Source organism: Urocitellus parryii, chromosome 4, assembly GCF_045843805.1.
Source record: "Urocitellus parryii isolate mUroPar1 chromosome 4, mUroPar1.hap1, whole genome shotgun sequence".
NCBI classification, from domain to species: domain Eukaryota; kingdom Metazoa; phylum Chordata; class Mammalia; order Rodentia; family Sciuridae; genus Urocitellus; species Urocitellus parryii.
In genome coordinates this window covers 4,653,516-4,667,025 of record NC_135534.1, presented here as the reverse complement: position 1 = coordinate 4,667,025, position 13,510 = coordinate 4,653,516, and the positions used below count along the sequence as shown (strand labels likewise).

At 62.7% G+C, this 13,510-nt stretch overlaps 1 protein-coding gene across 1 annotated transcript; it reads left to right on the top strand.

The window, feature by feature from the left end:
* Positions 1–3,857: 3,857 nt before the first annotated feature.
* On the top strand, positions 3,858–12,341 carry Ccnd1 (cyclin D1). The gene is made up of 5 exons (XM_026396577.2): positions 3,858–4,179; positions 5,606–5,821; positions 6,375–6,534; positions 9,486–9,634; positions 12,133–12,341. Exons 1-5 carry the CDS (start codon positions 3,982–3,984, stop codon positions 12,295–12,297), a joined length of 888 nt encoding a protein of 295 aa, XP_026252362.2. The 5' UTR covers positions 3,858–3,981; the 3' UTR covers positions 12,298–12,341.
* Positions 12,342–13,510: the final 1,169 nt, after the last annotated feature.

The window sequence follows — 13,510 nt, the reverse complement described above, 5'->3', positions numbered from 1 at the left end:
AGGCCCAGAATTCGTAGGCTCCGCACAAAAAGCCCCGCGCCCTCCTCCCACCCCCAGGTCTGCGGAAGGACGGACCCCCGCCCCCCGGGCTTCGCGCCAGCAGGCAGGGGCGCCGAGGCCGGGCCTCCGCGCAGACCGTCTTCTGGGAGGGGCGGGTGGGAGCGCCCAGGACGCCCCCCGGGTCTCGGCGCGGGGCCTTCCCCCGGAAGCCCCGCAGCGGCGACCCGCACCTTCGTTTGGTGCTGAGTCGGCTGAGCTTCGGGTGGGCAGCGGCCCTGCTTGACCACGAGAAGCCAGGGCCGGACGTGGCCTCAGAGGCCATTACCCCATCCCGCCAGACTTTTTTACTTTTTGGCCTGGGGTGGCGGTAACTTTCTTCTCCATCTGCGCGCCCCCTCCCCACTGCTGGTCCAAGGCGGGCCCGCGGAAGGCGACTCTTAGGGACTTTGGGGTTTCTATTGCTCCGGACTCTGGGCTTGCGTTTTAGGGGGTGGGGTCGAGCAGTTGGAATCTTCCTTTGCCACCCAACGGGGATCCCAGCTGCCACTAGAGCCGAGGCCCACCCTGCCCGTGGGGCTTGCCTTGTACCGCGCACACCTCGCCGCGGCCCGCAGCCGGGGGAGGGGTGTCTCCCCGCAGCCTGCCGGGCCGCGCCGCGCCGGGGCGCTGGGGACAGGGTAGTCTGTGCGGCTCAAATTAACTGATCAGAGGCGGAAATGCGAGTCTGCGCCAGAGGGCAGAGGGGATGCAGTCCCCAGGGTTCCCACGTGGCTGTCCGGGGTGGGCATCCAGGCTGGAGTTGGCCCCCGCCCGCCCACGGCTTTGGGGCACCCAGGAGCAGCGCCTCTCAGTCCCGGAGGAGCTGCCACAACACGTGGGCCGCCCTGCGCGCCCCAAAAGTAGACAGTGTGGGGGAAGGGGAGCCCCAGCGCCCCCGGAACCTGGGCAGGCATTCGGAAGCGTCTTCCTGGGAGACTTAAGGGCTTAACAATGGCAAACTCGCAGGGCAGGAGCCAAGGCCTTTCAAGTTGCCGCCAGGTATGCGGCTCCAGGTGACCCCACCTGGGTGCGCCCGCTCACCTCCCAGCCTCTCCCCAGGGGCGGGGGCGGGAGCTCTATCCCGGCGGAAGCTCTGCGCTGGGCGGACACCCTCCCCAAAGCCCCCATCCTGGCGGCGCGCAGCCGCGTAACGTCCTGGGGTCTGGGCCGCGCGGGTTCCTGAATGAGCGCGCTCCCTTCCCCCGCTTGAATGAAGGTTCCCACAGCCAGGGACGGTGGCAAACACGCGCCTGCGGCGGAATTCACCCTCTCCCGGCGACCCTCCTCCGGGCCTTGGCTACCGAGGGGGGGCAGGGAGGAAAGCAGGAAGGTGATTTAAGTTAATTTTGGGTTTTCTTTCCAACCAACGTGGTTCCCTTCCGACTGGGTCACTTGCCCTTTGTCTCCAAATGGTCACCAAGAAATTAGCGCAGAGCACTTTAAATGAGCCCAGAATTCGTAGTTCCTGCTTCGCGGTGGGTTTAAAAAGACAGTGCAAAATTAAATTGCTACAGAAAAGTTTTTTTAAGTTGTTTTTTCTCCTTAAAAAAAAAATCAAAATCAAAGTGCTTCCTCTGCACTTCTTAATGTAATGGCCTTCAGGGACCAGGAGCTGGTGGACCCCTCGCGGGTTTCAGAGCTCGCCTAGCACAGTGCCCCGTGTAGGGGGCTGGGCTGCTGGCGCTCCCGGCCGTGCCCAAATTCCAGCGCCTCCCCCGCGGGTTCCTGGACGGCAGTTTTCGCTCGCCGGTGAGGCTTGCACTTTTGCGCCTGTCCCTGAGCCTGGAAATCAACGAAGTTCCTCGTCGAGATCTGCCCGGTCCGCCTAGTAACAACACTGCGCCCCCATTGGCTCATGCTAATTCCAGTTTCCTCGTCTTTCCCGCGGTGGGGGACGCTCCCTTCGGGACCCGGAGCCCGTGTCGCCGGAGTGGGCGAGCCCCTTTATGCCCCGATGCCCCTCGCCCGCGAGCCTTGGTCCCGGCCTGGCCGCGCCAGGGCGCACGCGGGGCTCGGACCCCTCGCCCCCCGGGACGGGCGCCGCCGGTGATAGCGTGCGGCCCCATAAATCACCCGGGCAGCCGCCCGGTCCGGATTTTATGAATGAAAAAGCTGCCGGGCCGCCCTCGTGCGCAGGCTGGTGCTCCGAGGCTCCGCGGTGCTGGCGCCAAGCGCGAGCGTGGGCGCCCGGGGAGGGGACACACGGATGGCGCGCCCTGCCAGGGCCACCCACCACCTCCCGGGCTGGAGCGGGGGTCAGTGCCCTCTAGGACCCGGAATATTAGTAACACTAATTCTCGGCGGGGGAGGGGTGGCGAGAGAAACGGACCCTGAAAGGGGGGTGGGGGTCGCCTCTTGCTAGGCACCCTTTCGAGGGAGAGGGGGTTTTGCATCCGTTTTCTTTTGATCTTTTTACTGTCGGGGGGATACGGCGGTCGGATTCCCGAAACTACATTCAGAAGTAAATGAACAGTTTTAATTTGGGGGTGGGGGTAGATGTTGTAAAACTAAAAAAAAAAAAATGTGTAAGATGTCCTTTTATTAAATTTTTGAAAGTACCAAAAGAGGCAGAACTTATAAAAACTCTAAATTTGCAGGGAATATCAGGGACCCTTTCCTGCATCCTGGAACACGTATAGATTTTGTTGAAAATCATCAGGTCCCTACACTCATTCCAAAATTTAAAATTCTAATTGTTCTAGCTTTTGCCAGCCCCCTGGCGCTCACAAATGCAGCCCTAAGGCAAATTCTAAAGGGAAAGTAACTTCCACACCCGGCAAAACCAGTTGGGAAGCTTCCGGTGGTCTCTTCCCAGGCAGAGGAAACATATTCCCAAGCATTTTATTTTTTATTAATTAAAAAATGAGTTAGGACAAAGACCACTATTTCTCAGCCTTCCATTCAAAGGTGTGTTTCTCCCGGATAAATTGCAGCAGGCACTGTGGGGGGTAGGTATCTGGGGACCCAGGCAAGGTCTGACTGGTCAAGGTAGGCAGACAATCCACAGATCCCCCAGACGGGGACAGGATGAAGGAAATGCTGGCCACCATCTTGTTACTGGAATTTTCGGGCATTTATTTTATTTTTTGAGCGAGCGCTTTCTAGGCTGAAGTCTTTAATGCTCAGAGCTGCCCTCTTGGGTACTTGCAACGACCCCCGTGCTCTGGGATGAAACCGCCACCGGCGTGGTGTGCTCTGCCCCCGTCCCCGCATGCTAGATGGTTCCTGAAATTTACACGTGTTAATGAAAATGAAAGAAGACGTAGAGGCTGGGGTTCCTTGGCCCTCTCTCCGCGCGTGGGTGCCCTCGTGGCGTTCTCGGAAATGCGCCCATTCTCCCGGCTCGGATACAGAGTGTCGCTGCGCCCCAGAGCCCCCCTTCCACGCGGTGTCCCCCAGCTGCGTGTGGCCTGCCCGCTCTCTTAGTTGTACTCCTTCACAGAGCCACCTCCACTCCCACCCCCCAATCCCGGGTGACCCACTCGGGGAGGACGGCCCCCCTGCACCTCTGTTTCCCCGCGGGGAGAAAGGCCGCCGCGGGGCCATTTGCATTTCTATGAAAACCGAACTTCGGGGGCAACTTCGCGGCGGGACAGGCTTTTGGGTTCTGCCCCTCGCTGCTCTCGGCGCGCTGCGCCCGCGCCCCCTCCCCCTGTGCCCGCCCCAGTCCCTCCTCCCCCTCCCCCGTCCCATTCTCTGCCCGGCTTTGATCTCTGCTTAACAACAGTAACGTCACACGGACTACAGGGGAGTTTTGTTGAAGTTGCAAAGTCCTGGAGCCTCCAGAGGGCTGTCGGCGCAGTAGCAGTGAGCAGCAGAGTCAGCGCGCTCGGCTAGGGGCAGAAGAGCGCGAGGGAGCGTGGGGCAGCAGGAGCGAGCGCCGAGCGCGGACCTAACCCAGACGCGCAGCCCTTCGCGAGCGGCCCAGGCAGAGCCCCCGCCATGGCTCACCAGCTCCTGTGCTGCGAAGTGGAGTCCATCCGCCGCGCGTACCCCGACACCAACCTCCTCAACGACCGAGTGCTGAGGGCCATGCTCAAGGCGGAGGAGACCTGCGCTCCCTCCGTGTCCTACTTCAAGTGTGTGCAGAAGGAGATCCTGCCGTCCATGCGGAAGATCGTGGCCACCTGGATGCTGGAGGTGCGGGGCTTCTCGCTGCTCTCTTAGCACTTTCCTGCAACTTGTTGCTCAAACCCACATTTCCCCCCTCATCTCCCTCCCTTCTCTTCCCCTTCAACTTTGAAGTTTGTCGGGGTGTTGCTAGGAACCCGTCTTTTCAAAATAAATAAGATATTGCGGGTATTTTTGAACAAGGAAGGTGTGGGGGTTGGGGCATTAGAAATTCCCTTTCCTGGTGGGGGACGGTCGGGAAGAGGTGCCTTCGAGGGAAGCCGGTGCCAGGGTGCCCCGTGGGTTGCGAGGGTGCAGGCTGGGCGCCCTTTGTGGCCCCCCGCCTGCGCCCCAGTGCCGCTGCGCCTCTCTGGCTGTGGCTGCCCGGAGCCGCCGGCTCGGGGGGAGGGGGCATAGATTTGATTTTTAAATTAATATCCATGGACACGTATGCAAGGGCCACTCGTGCCAGTATTATGCGCCATCTTTGCTCTTTTATTGCAAAGCAAACGTGTTTATTAATAATTGGGGGCAGGGGGGGCGGGGAGTGGCCGGCGGGGCGCAGGGACAGGCGTGAGGGGCCGCGCGGTCAGCGGGAGGGGCGCAGTAGTGCTCAGTGACTATTTTGGGGGGACTCGGCTCGGGAGGGGACCCTTTGTTCACGGATCGGGCCCGAGGCGCCCCGCGCAGGCAGCCTGGGCTGGAGAGCATGCTGGGCTGAAAGGTCGCGTGGCTCCCGAGATGCCCGGGACTGACCCCCCGTCTGCGTGAGTCTCTGCTTAAGGGACTTTTCTGGGACGAGCTGGGGGCCCAGGGCACATTTTCAGGCCTTCAGCAAACGCCTCAGGAGCCCGAAAGTATTTTTAAATAATTTCCGAAAGTGCAGCGTGGTGCCCTTGCGAGAGGGAAGCAGCGCCCGCGCCGGGGGCAGGAGGGTCCCGGGGTTTGAATCCCTGGAGCTCTCCCCGGAGCCCGCAACCAGCTCCCGACCCCCAGCGTGTGCCAGGGGCCGCCCGAGGAGCGTTTTCAGGGGGGTTTTAGGCACCTAGTTATTTTTTAAATATTTTTAAATATTTTTTGAAAAGATGACGTCTGGGGAAATGCGGCGCGGCGGCCTGAGACGCCACCTTTGTGTCTCGCAGGGCGGCGAGCGCGGCGCCCAGCACGGGGCAGCCGTGGCCCCTCTGCGCCCTGGTGTCCCCTATCGTAGTCCCGTGGCTCCCGGGCGGGTCCGGGGTCCCTCGTCGCCACCCCACGGCACCCGCCCCGCCTGCCTCGCGCGGACTTTCAGTTTCGTGTTGGGTGGGCACTGGGGGCACGCGGCAGGGAGCGCATCGCGCGAAGCGTCTGCCACTCCCCGCTCTACCCTCTGCGCCCTCCCACGCGGGCCGGATAGAGGCGCGGGGTCGCACTGCGGGGGCCCGGCATTGGCGATCACGCCCAGGTTCCCCTGCAGGTCTGCGAGGAGCAGAAGTGCGAGGAGGAGGTCTTCCCTCTGGCCATGAACTACCTGGACCGCTTCCTGTCGCTGGAGCCCCTGAAGAAGAGCCGCCTGCAGCTGCTGGGGGCTACCTGCATGTTCGTGGCCTCCAAGATGAAGGAGACCATCCCCCTGACAGCCGAGAAGTTGTGCATCTACACTGACAACTCCATCCGACCCGACGAGCTGCTGGTAACCTAACCGCGGACCCCATCGCACTGTCGCCCAGTTAACTGCGGTACCCCGCGCTGGCGGTGGGGAGGCGGGGGTGCAGATGGCAGGAGTCCCAACCCACCTCGGACAGGTCTCCCGCGCCACCAGGGAACGTCCACACGATGGGGCCTCTGTTGTTGCACACTGAACCCCTCCGCCTCCACCCCTGCGGGGCACCCAGAGTCCCAACTCCCACCACATTTGCGTCCTCAGGTGCCGAAACGTGGGCGGCGCGCGCCCTCTAGCGGCTCGCGGCCTGCACTGCAGATTACAAGTTGTGGGTTCCAGGCGGTGGGAGGCCTTTTTGTCCCCAGCAGTCTCCTTCTCAGTGTGGGATGGAGCCTTTTTACTCTCACCTTTTCTGTTTGGGTCTGGGGTCACACGTTGCCCTGCTCTCTGCACCTCGAACATTCGCAACCTTCCTGCCCCACCCCAAGTCTGCAAACAGAATGTAAGGCCAGGTGCTAGGGCTGCGGGGGGGCCCCCCTGGAGTAACTTGCCTGTCCTGATGCCTGTCCCCTATTATCCGCAGCAAATGGAGCTGCTCCTGGTGAACAAGCTCAAGTGGAACCTGGCTGCCATGACCCCCCACGATTTCATCGAACACTTCCTCTCCAAAATGCCAGAGGCCGAGGAGAACAAACAGATCATCCGCAAGCATGCGCAGACCTTTGTCGCCCTCTGTGCCACAGGTAGGGAGCCGGAGAGCCCCGGGGGCTTCCTTAAGTCACCCTGGCCAGTGGCTTGCTCTCTGGGGGGTCTCCTGTCTAGGAAGAGGTCAGGGGCCAGGTGGTGGTGGAAGCATGCCCTGTCCCCTTCACGGCCACCCTGCAGTGCACCGGAGACGGACAGTCTAGCTTTCCTCTGCGTGGCTGCTGCCCCCTCTCCTCCCTGTGCCAGGCACCCTGTGGCCACGCCGTGCTAAAAGGGGTTGACCTGGGCCGCTGGGCTGCCTGCCGCTACCCACCTCTAGCCCGCCCTGTGTCCTCAAGGAGCCTGGGCTGTGGGGGCTCCCTCCTGGCCCCTCCCAGGCTGGGCCACCTGCCAGGGGCGCCTGCAGGGGCAGGGAGAGCAGCCGGCAGTGCCTGCACCACGTGCTCCAGGCGGCCAGCAGCAGACCCGGTGCGGGGGCGGCCAGTGGAGGAGCCTGGGCGCCTGAGGCCCCGCTAGGGGCGCCTGGGGCCAGCTCTCCTCGGTTGAGTCTGGGAGGGCCTTTGGAGCAGCCTGGGCTGGGGCGCCATTTGGCAGCAGAGGGGGTCAGCCCGCCCTCCTCCTCCTCCTGGCCCCATACCCTAGATGGGAAACCTGTCCTAACCCAGCATGGACAGACACACAGATGAATGGGCTGCCTCTTGCCCCCAGATTTTGGGACCCACACAGGCCATGTCCAGGAGGCCTCTTTACCCTGATGGGGGACCCAGCTCCTTCCCAGCTTGGCTGTGGCCCTGGTTAGGCCTCAGATGCTACTTCTGTTTGGAGCTCGCCCTGGGTCACTTGAGGGCCACTGGCAAGGTGGTATCAAAGGGGGCAGCTGATGTCTTCTCCCACCTCCCCGGAGGAGCAGAGCCCTGTGGCCTGGTCCTCTGGACTGCGGGTACAGGGGGTCTGGGTCTCCACAGTCCTGCCCTGCTGAGGTCCTCTCGAGCCAGGCCGGGGGTGGTGCTGAGAGTGTGGCCAGCCTGTTGGGGCTGGCCCTGGGCAGCAGGGAGCCCTCCTCTGGCTGGAGCTCCTCTGCAGAGCGGCTCTGGAGCTCTGGGCAGCCTTTTATGGATCTGAAGTGGCCGGGGAGACGCTGCAGTTTCCTAGAGGTGCTGCGCTGGACGGGCCTGGCCTCCCTCAGCCTCCCTTGCTGGGCCTCCCCTGCAGGCCCCATGCTGGCAGGGACTGCAGAGCACTCAGGCTATGGCCAGGTCTCCTGGCTGCTCCAGGGCCTTTGACATGGGGCGCCACAGGAGCCCCCCACTTCAGCTTGGCACCTGCCCGTGGGCAGGGCTCTGTGGTGGGCCTCAGCCTCCTGAGTCCCTGGGATCGCAGGTGTGCCTTTCCTCGCGGGCCCTGGTGCTGCCTGTTTGCACACAGCTTGGTGAAGGCAGGACCGGCACATTTTCCCTGAGCACATGACTGAGTGACGGGGGTCTCGGCAGGGCCAGCCCTGCCCCAGCTCCCGCGACCGTGTGTGCCCTCACCCATCGGACCGCCGTGGAAGTAAACGTCGGAGCTTTGGGTTTAATTCTGGCTGTCCCTTGCCGGCCTGCGTGGCCACCCTTCTGCCCCTCCACCTGGGGGTGGGGCGCGGGCTTTGTGCTTTGTGCGTGGCTGCGGAGGCCGCCCCACCCCCGCCCCCCAGCACGGACCTCTCCGCTGTCCCTCAGGGGCAGCTTTGCTGTGTGCCTGATTTGCCTCATGAAGCAGTCTCTGGGCTCTGCCCAGCCTGGCCGAGGGGCTCCGTGGCGGGGGAGAGGCAGATTTCTTTTTCTAGTCTGTGACCCACCCAGGAGCGGGGTCTGCCTCAGGTGCCTGCTTTTCCTCCCTGTCCCTTAACAAGGCATGAAGCCTCGGGTGGCGGCGGCACCCCAGCTGGTGGGGCCCCCCTGGGGCCAGCCGGCTGCTGTTCAGCTCACTTGAGACCCCTGTTCCCAGGCGCTCGGTGGCACGAGATGAGGCTTTGGGAGTGGACAAGAGTCACACCGTCCCTCCCCTCGTTCAGGCCTGGCCCAGGGCCCAGGTTCCTAGGTGACGTTGGTGACCATCCCCACCAGAAAGTCCTCATGGAGGAGAACAAGAAGGTGGCCCTCGGGCCCTTGGGCTGCTCTGGATGGGGGCAGGTGGGAAAGAAGGAAGCGGGTGCCCCTGACTGCAGTGGTCTGGGGGACCTCCCAAGCGTCGTCCTGAGGGGAGGTCCCTGCTGTGACTTGGGGAGGTGAGATGGCCACCCGGCTCAGCACTGGGGCCTACCTCCCACCACAGGGGCACAGGAGTGTGGGGTCCCTAGGACCCAGGGAGGGAAGGGGCGGGACGGCCTCCGGAGGCTGGGCCATGGGCCTGCTGTGGCCCGGTGCCGCTGCCTGGGAAGCTCTGCTTGGCTGGCCATAGCTGCCCGCTTGCCTGGCTGGGGCATCTCGTGTGGCAACCAAGACATGAACCGTGTGCCTCCCAACTCTGGAGATCCGGAGGCGGGGAAATGGTCAGGTGTGGGAGGAGGCACAGAAAGCTGTCCCTGGCTGACGGAGCTGACAGCAGAGGGCGGGAGTGGGCCTTGCCGAGGTGGGTGGCCGGAGGGCTCCTTCCTTCGCCGAGCGCCAGGCCAGGCCCTCCCGGGGCAGCTGGAACATGACTGCCCCATCACACCCTCCCTGCTGGGTGCTGTCCAGGGTTCAGTCGCTGAGGGACTTGGAAGCGGCTGGCTGTCCACACTCTGTAGCTTTGCGGTGGCCCTCTGGAATGGACCAGCTCTCTGGAGTCCTTGCTCCTAGGTAGCAGCAGACTCTGATGGCAGGCGTGCTGGCTATCCCCCGGCGACTCCTGCTGTCCGGGCGCCCAGCGGTGTGGAAGGCTGGGAAGACCTGAACGCAGGGCCAGCGTGCCTGAATTGGGCGGTCCTGCCATTTCCCCACTCTCAGCCCCTTCTCCCGCTTTCCTGCAGACGTGAAGTTCATTTCTAACCCACCCTCCATGGTGGCCGCTGGGAGCGTGGTGGCCGCAGTGCAGGGCCTCCACCTGGGCAGCCCCAACACCTTCCTGTCCTGCTACCGCCTGACCCACTTCCTCTCCAGAGTGATCAAGTGTGACCCGGTGAGTGATGGGAGCCAGAGACGTCTAAAGCCGGGGGGGGGGGGTGCTAGGGCGACCTGGGGAACGACGGGGCTGGGGCCTGCTCAGCTCAGGACCGTCCAGGGGGCTGAGCAGGGACTGTGATGGTCACAGCTGACAGGGCCAGCTTCTCCCATCCCTCCCAGGGGGCCTGAGGCTTGTCAACTAGACAGAGGGTCCTCACAGGCTGCTGTCACCCCACTAGGAGTCCCAGGATCAGGCAGGAGACAGCCACCAGCAGGCGGGCTCTGCACACCTGGTGATGAACTGGGTGGTCATGGGGCTGGGCAGCGCCACCAGGCCGTGTCTGGACCACAGTGTGTGTGGCCAGTGAGCAGCACCTTGAAGGGCTCTTGTGAAGCCCCAGCCCCTGGCCCAGGTGGATTAGACCAGCGAGGCTGGGGTCAGCTCTGCCCGGTGTGCTGGAGGGAGTGGCCCTGGGCCATAGCCCTGGCTTGGGCCCAGGTGGGCTTGCCGAGGCTGCCCTTGGCCGTGGAGCATCTAGAGGGCTCCTGGGGGTCCCAGCCAGACACTCTGCCTGCTTGTCCCCAGCCCGGGCCCTCCTGCTGGACAGCTGGCAGCCCAGCCTATGCATGACCCCTGAGAGGGTGAGACACCTCCCTCCCACCCACCGCCTGGCCTCACCTGCTTGGGGTGAGCGTCCTCTCCTGGTGTCCCCCAGCTGCGAGGACAGAGCTGGAGAGGAGATCTCTCCACAGAAACAAAGTGCTGGGCTGAGCCAGCTCTGGGCAGGGTGCCTGCCCAGCACGAGGGGCCCTGGTTCCACCCCCAACACGTGGGTGAGGCTGCTCGCCCGGCGGCCACTCATGGAGGGCTTCCCGGGTACCTCGCTGGCCGACAGTGGGTGCCTCCTGGCCGGTGCAGGAAGGGCCGCAGCTGCCCTTGTGTGAATAGAGACTGTTTTAATTAGATGTTAATGACGCGCACCAGAAAGAGCAGTTGAGGCTGAAATGCCTGTTGGCTTTCCCAGCCAGACGGACTGAGCTGGACACAGAAGGCGCCCCAGGCAGCAAGGCCCTGGACTCCTCCCTGGCGAGCTGGGCTTCACTCCCACACGGGCTCTTCCTCTCCTCCTGTGGCCTGGGCCCAAACCACCTTCCCCAAGTCCCCTGCCAGACCACGGGCCTCCTGGGGGCAGCCTCCTTTGGCAGACCAGTCCACAAAGGACTCCAGTGTGGCAGAGGGTGTGTTCCAGAAATGTCCATGTGCCCCTTGACCAGGGAGCAGACAGCCCTGCCTGGGGCTTCTGGCCACCAGTCAAGGGCACCGTCCACTGGGGAGGCCTGGCAGGACAGTGCGGGGACAGGGACAAGGCAGAAAGTGCCCAGAAGGCCTCGTCCAGCCCACTCTGATCTCAGCGTGGGATGGAAGCTGCAGTCAGAGTGGGGCTGCCGGGAGGGCGCACAGCCAGGCGGGGTGTGGCAGCCCGGGGACCACTCTTGCACCTCTCAGTTGCCCCCTCCAACACGGGGCTCCCAGGGCGCCAGGGGCTCCTTAGAAGGTGCCTAGAGGGCTGGCGGGTGCAGCCAGGGCTCCCGTCCAGGGCTGTGGACTCAGTGTTCCCATCTGTAAGATGGGACTGCACCACCCCCTGCTGCCCCATCCACCGTGATAAGCGCTGCACGTGGCCCTGGGGCCCTCAAGCCCTGCTGGCCTGGGGCCATTGGCAGTGCCACCTTGCTTGAGAAGTTAGGCTGCACCGTGTGACCCCTGGGCCCTGTTCCTTGTGGGAAGGGGTTTCCTAGGCCAGAGACTGCTGGGTCTCAGAAGCCCACCTCTGTGACATCCCCGCACTGGGGACACACAGCCTGACACTGCAGCCAGCTTCTTTACTCAGAAGCCACCCAGCACCAAGAACAGCTAGAGGGCGCTGCTGGGAGACGCCTCCTGTGGAGGCCGGGAGGGCTCTGGGGGTCCAGGGCTCCTCTTACCCTGAGGTGCAGGGCCGCTCTGCCGGGGAGACCCCAGCCCAGCATGCAGGTGCGGGCTTCCAGGAACCCCCCTCGCGCACTGGCCGTGTGCCGGGGCCGCAGGCTGCACTGGTGGGTTCTCAGTTGCAGGACTGGGGCCCAGGATGCAGCTGTAGGGAGAGGACCGTTTGGCCACACCTAGGGAAGACCAGGGGCACCTCAGGGCGGCCTCCTTGCTGGAGCTCGGAGGGCTTCCCTGCTCAGGACATGTGCATTCCGGGCCTGGGGTGAGGGTTCTGGAGGGTTCCAAGAAGCGGGTCTCTGCTGGGAGGTGGGCGAGGCAGGGGACACCTGGTGTGTGTTTTCCCACAAGACGCCACGGTCTCATGGCAGAGGCAGAGGCAGAAGCATTTATTCCCAGGCGGGGTCAGCCGGCCAGGGGCTGCCGGGGACCAGAAGTGGCACCTGTGACTAGTTCCCTGGCCGACATTGGGGCTGAGGTCCTGTGTGGGCCTCCCCCTGAGGACCCCCCTCCCGCCGTCTCTGCAGGACTGCCTCCGCGCCTGCCAGGAGCAGATCGAAGCCCTGCTGGAGTCCAGCCTGCGCCAGGCCCAGCAGAACCTGGACCCCAAGGCCAACGAGGAGGAGGTGGAGGAGGTGGCGGGGGCCGACCTGGCCTGCACGCCCACCGACGTGCGGGACGTGGACGTCTGAGGCGCCCGGCCGGCCGGCCCGCGGCACCACGGAGCACCCCGCAGCCTGGGAGGGGCCGCCCGCAGTGCTCCGGGCAAAGTCCCTCTCTTCAGGGACATTTTGCTAACAGAAGGGAAGGTCTCCTTCTCCTTTCCTCTTTCTCCGTCTCTGACTTAAGCAAAAGAAAAGAAAAAAAAAAATCCTGAAAACTGTCTTTAAAAAAGAAAGAAAAGATAGAATTTGCATGACCTTGAGTGGGGGGAGGGGGTTGTGCTACAAAATAGAGGATTTTACTCCGTGATCAAGTAGCTGTATGTGAATGTGCTCGTGTCTCTGTAAGGATAGCATGAACACGCACGAGGGTCCCCGAGGGCTAGGTCGGATTCTTTGTATGTGTTCAGAAAAGAAAAAAGCATAAAAACTTCTTAAAAAAAAAAAAGAAGAAAAGAAAAGAAAAATTTGAAAAACCATTTTAAAGTAGAAGAGGGTTAGGTAGGAAGTGTGTCCCCGCTCCCCCGAGAGGCACGGCTTCGCACGGCCCTAGCTCTGTGCCGCTTGCTCATCACGTAGTGAACTCATTGTGTGTTTATCTCCTAGGTAGGTAGGCGTGTGACCTCTGCAGCTTGCCGATGGGTCAGCATGGTGTGGGGCCGGGCTCTTGTGCCTGGGGACCCCCGCCTGGGCACCAGTCTGCAGGTGCCAGCCAGGGAGCTCGGGAAAGGCCAGCTGTCCACCACCACGTGCTGCTGTGGAGGGAGGCAAAGAGCGACATGATAGATTCTATTTTTATAATCTTCCTATTTTTGTAGTTACCTGCTCGTGAGATGCTGGGTTCTCACCCGTCGGTCCTGCCGCCTGTTCACATCAGGTTCAATCCACAGCTACTTTCTTCTTATCATTTTGGGGTTTTGTGTTTTCTTTCTTGATATTCTAAACCGTTCCGTGTCAAAGCACTTTGGTCCAGCAGTTAGAGGCCACTTCGCTGTCACGTGCGGGGAGGTTTCCCAGTGGGGTGGCGGGGAATACTCACGTTCCTGCGGGCACAGGACCGAAAAGGTATGACACCGTGGTGTCAGCGAGAGGGTGTTCCTGAAGGTTTTGTACCAGTCAAGAAGAAAAAGGTCCGTGTCACGGTGCCAGGATGCAGGCCCCTTCCTGTCCTGTAGAGAGGTCAAAAAAGTTCGCGGGAATCCTTTGGTGCCAACTGGTGTTGGAAAGTAGGGACCTCAAAGGT

Coding starts and splice junctions, on each gene's coding strand:
- Ccnd1 (XM_026396577.2), top strand. CDS start 3,982: ATGGCTCACCAGCTCCTGTGCTGCGAAGTGGAGTCCATCCGCCGCGCG. Junction 5,822..6,374: donor TCCGACCCGACGAGCTGCTG/GTAACCTAACCG, acceptor TATTATCCGCAG/CAAATGGAGCTGCTCCTGGT. Junction 6,535..9,485: donor TGTCGCCCTCTGTGCCACAG/GTAGGGAGCCGG, acceptor GCTTTCCTGCAG/ACGTGAAGTTCATTTCTAAC.